Source organism: Equus quagga, chromosome 12 (genome assembly GCF_021613505.1).
Source record: "Equus quagga isolate Etosha38 chromosome 12, UCLA_HA_Equagga_1.0, whole genome shotgun sequence".
NCBI classification, from domain to species: domain Eukaryota; kingdom Metazoa; phylum Chordata; class Mammalia; order Perissodactyla; family Equidae; genus Equus; species Equus quagga.
In genome coordinates, this window is record NC_060278.1 from 27,177,448 (window position 1) to 27,179,638 (window position 2,191).

General features: G+C 49.7%; 1 protein-coding gene across 1 annotated transcript; it reads right to left on the reverse strand.

The window, feature by feature from the left end:
* Positions 1-779: 779 nt before the first annotated feature.
* On the reverse strand, positions 780-1,283 carry UCN3 (urocortin 3). Its single transcript, XM_046678413.1, has one exon. It carries the CDS (start codon positions 1,281-1,283, stop codon positions 780-782), a length of 504 nt encoding a protein of 167 aa, XP_046534369.1.
* Positions 1,284-2,191: the final 908 nt, after the last annotated feature.

Sequence of the window (2,191 nt, forward strand, 5' to 3'; positions counted from 1 at the left end):
GAGGAGCTCGGGATATGACAAAGGGGATAATTGAAATCTCCATCTCCCTCCTAGCCCAGGTGCCCATTCTGCAGCAGATCCCAGGCTGTGCCACTTGGGTGGGATGGCCAGGGGCATGGCGCTAGATCAAGTGACAGCTGACAGAATCCTGCCAGCTTGGCCTTTCTCAGGCTCATCTGTACTCATCCCAAGACCTCCCGTCCTGGGAGAGATCAGGAATCCACTCATCAGTAACATCCCTCCTTCATCTTAGCTCAGAGGTTTGAAGGCAGCTAATTGAAGGAGGAAGAATGAGACAGGCCAGGAATTCAAAAGCCATTGGTTTTAATGGGGGCGAGAGGGCAGGGAAGGCATCTGGTGGGAGGATGGTGAGCAATGAGTCACCTTGTCTTCCAGCCTTGGCAGGAGTTGATGTGCGGAGAGAAGAGGAGCCCTGTGCTTCCTCTTCTCAGACATGGTGTCGTCAGGGAGAAGCGTGGAGGACAGGAATGCATGACCTTTGCCTCTCATCCTGGGGAAGGAGAAAGGAGACACAGAACATAAGGAGAGACATTAACAGCCTCGTACCTGTGAAAGTGGGACAGTACTGCCGTTCTGTGTATATGTACAGAGGAGGAGGGAGCTGGGCTGGAGGCAGGAAAGGATCAGAGGGGATGAGCAGTGAAGCAGCCTTTAACCCTCAAAATACAAACCGGCTGGATGGGCAAACCCTTGGTCTCCCCTCACCCTCCACTGTGACCTCTGGCCTTGATGGGTGGCCCTCCTGCTGACCTCTGCTTCTACTTCTTCCGCCCAATCTGTGCCATCAGGTGGGCGTTGGCAGCTGCCTTAGCTCGCAAGTTCTTGGCCTTGGCGATGTTGAAAAGGATGTTCATGATGTTAGTGGGGACGTCGAGGGACAGAGTGAGCTTGGTGCGCCTGTCACTCTTGGCCTTGTCCTGGTACAGCTTCCCCCTGAGCTGTGCTTGGGACAGGTATTTGTACCTAGCGCTTCCAGCTCCACCGCCACCCCCAGAGGCAGGGAAGGTCCTTTTCTCCTTGTCCTCTTCCTCCTCCTCTTTCTCCTCATCCTCCCCTGAGGAGGGGTCTTGGCTGGGCAGGTAGGGGAAGCTTCTCTTGCTCAGCAGGGGTGCATCCTCCAGCTGGCTCTTCCTGGCCTCAGACAGGGCTGTGTTGATGCAGCTGAAGAGGGACTCAGCTTTGTAGAACTTATGGGAGAGACCTGTCCGGGGGGCCCCGAGGAGCAGCAGCAGTAGCAGCAGGAAGTGGGCTGGCAGCAGCATCTCTCCCTGCAGTAGAGAAGAAGAATATGGGGAGGGGTGTGAGAAGGGCTTAAGGCTCAGACTAAAATCCAGTAGGGCCTTGTTAATATTCTACTACAACAGTTCTTAAAGTGTGGCCCCTGGACCAGCAGCAGCAGCAGCATGTGGAAATTTGTTAGAAATGCAAGTAATTCTCAGATCTTGCCCCAGAACTAGTAAATTAAAAATTCTGGGGCCAGAAATCTCTGTTTTAACAAATGGTTCAGATGATGCTGATGATCACTAAAGTTTGAGAATCATTACTCTACTAGTATTGATTAGTTTTATCTAATTCAGCTTGCAGGTAACCACTGGCCCTGAAAAATGAACAACAAATATTCTAAGTAAGCATTTAGTAGCCTAATTTGGTTGATTTTAGTGGCCAAGTGACTTTTAATTCTCTCATCACTGATGAGGCTGATTCATTGCACCCCTATCGCTTCAAGACCTTTGTTGGTGTGGTGGTGCAGTCAGTGTTTCTGAGGCAGATCTTCAAGTCTTGTCCCCTCCTAGGCTGTCAGAGTTTCTTAAGAGCAATGGAGTTGGTTAATTTGGTTGGTTTTCCTATAGAATTTATGAAGTGGAAGTCAGTTTGGTCTCTATGCGAGACTCTAAGTATCTTGCAAAGAACACCTATCGTCTCCCGTGCTTAGGATTGATGGGACCTCAATCCTAAAACTATCAGTTACTTCTAATATCTGTGTGTTCTTGGTTATCAGTTGGACTGAATGAGAGCGATTGTCTGGGACTCAATCCAAGGACACTGATGTTCAAGGACATGCTTTATTGGGAGTGACTCAATGTCTTCTTTAGGTGCCTATTCATTGACATTTCTAAATGAAAGGTAGGTTGTGCAATGTCCAGGGCTAGCATGAGATACTAGAGGCATG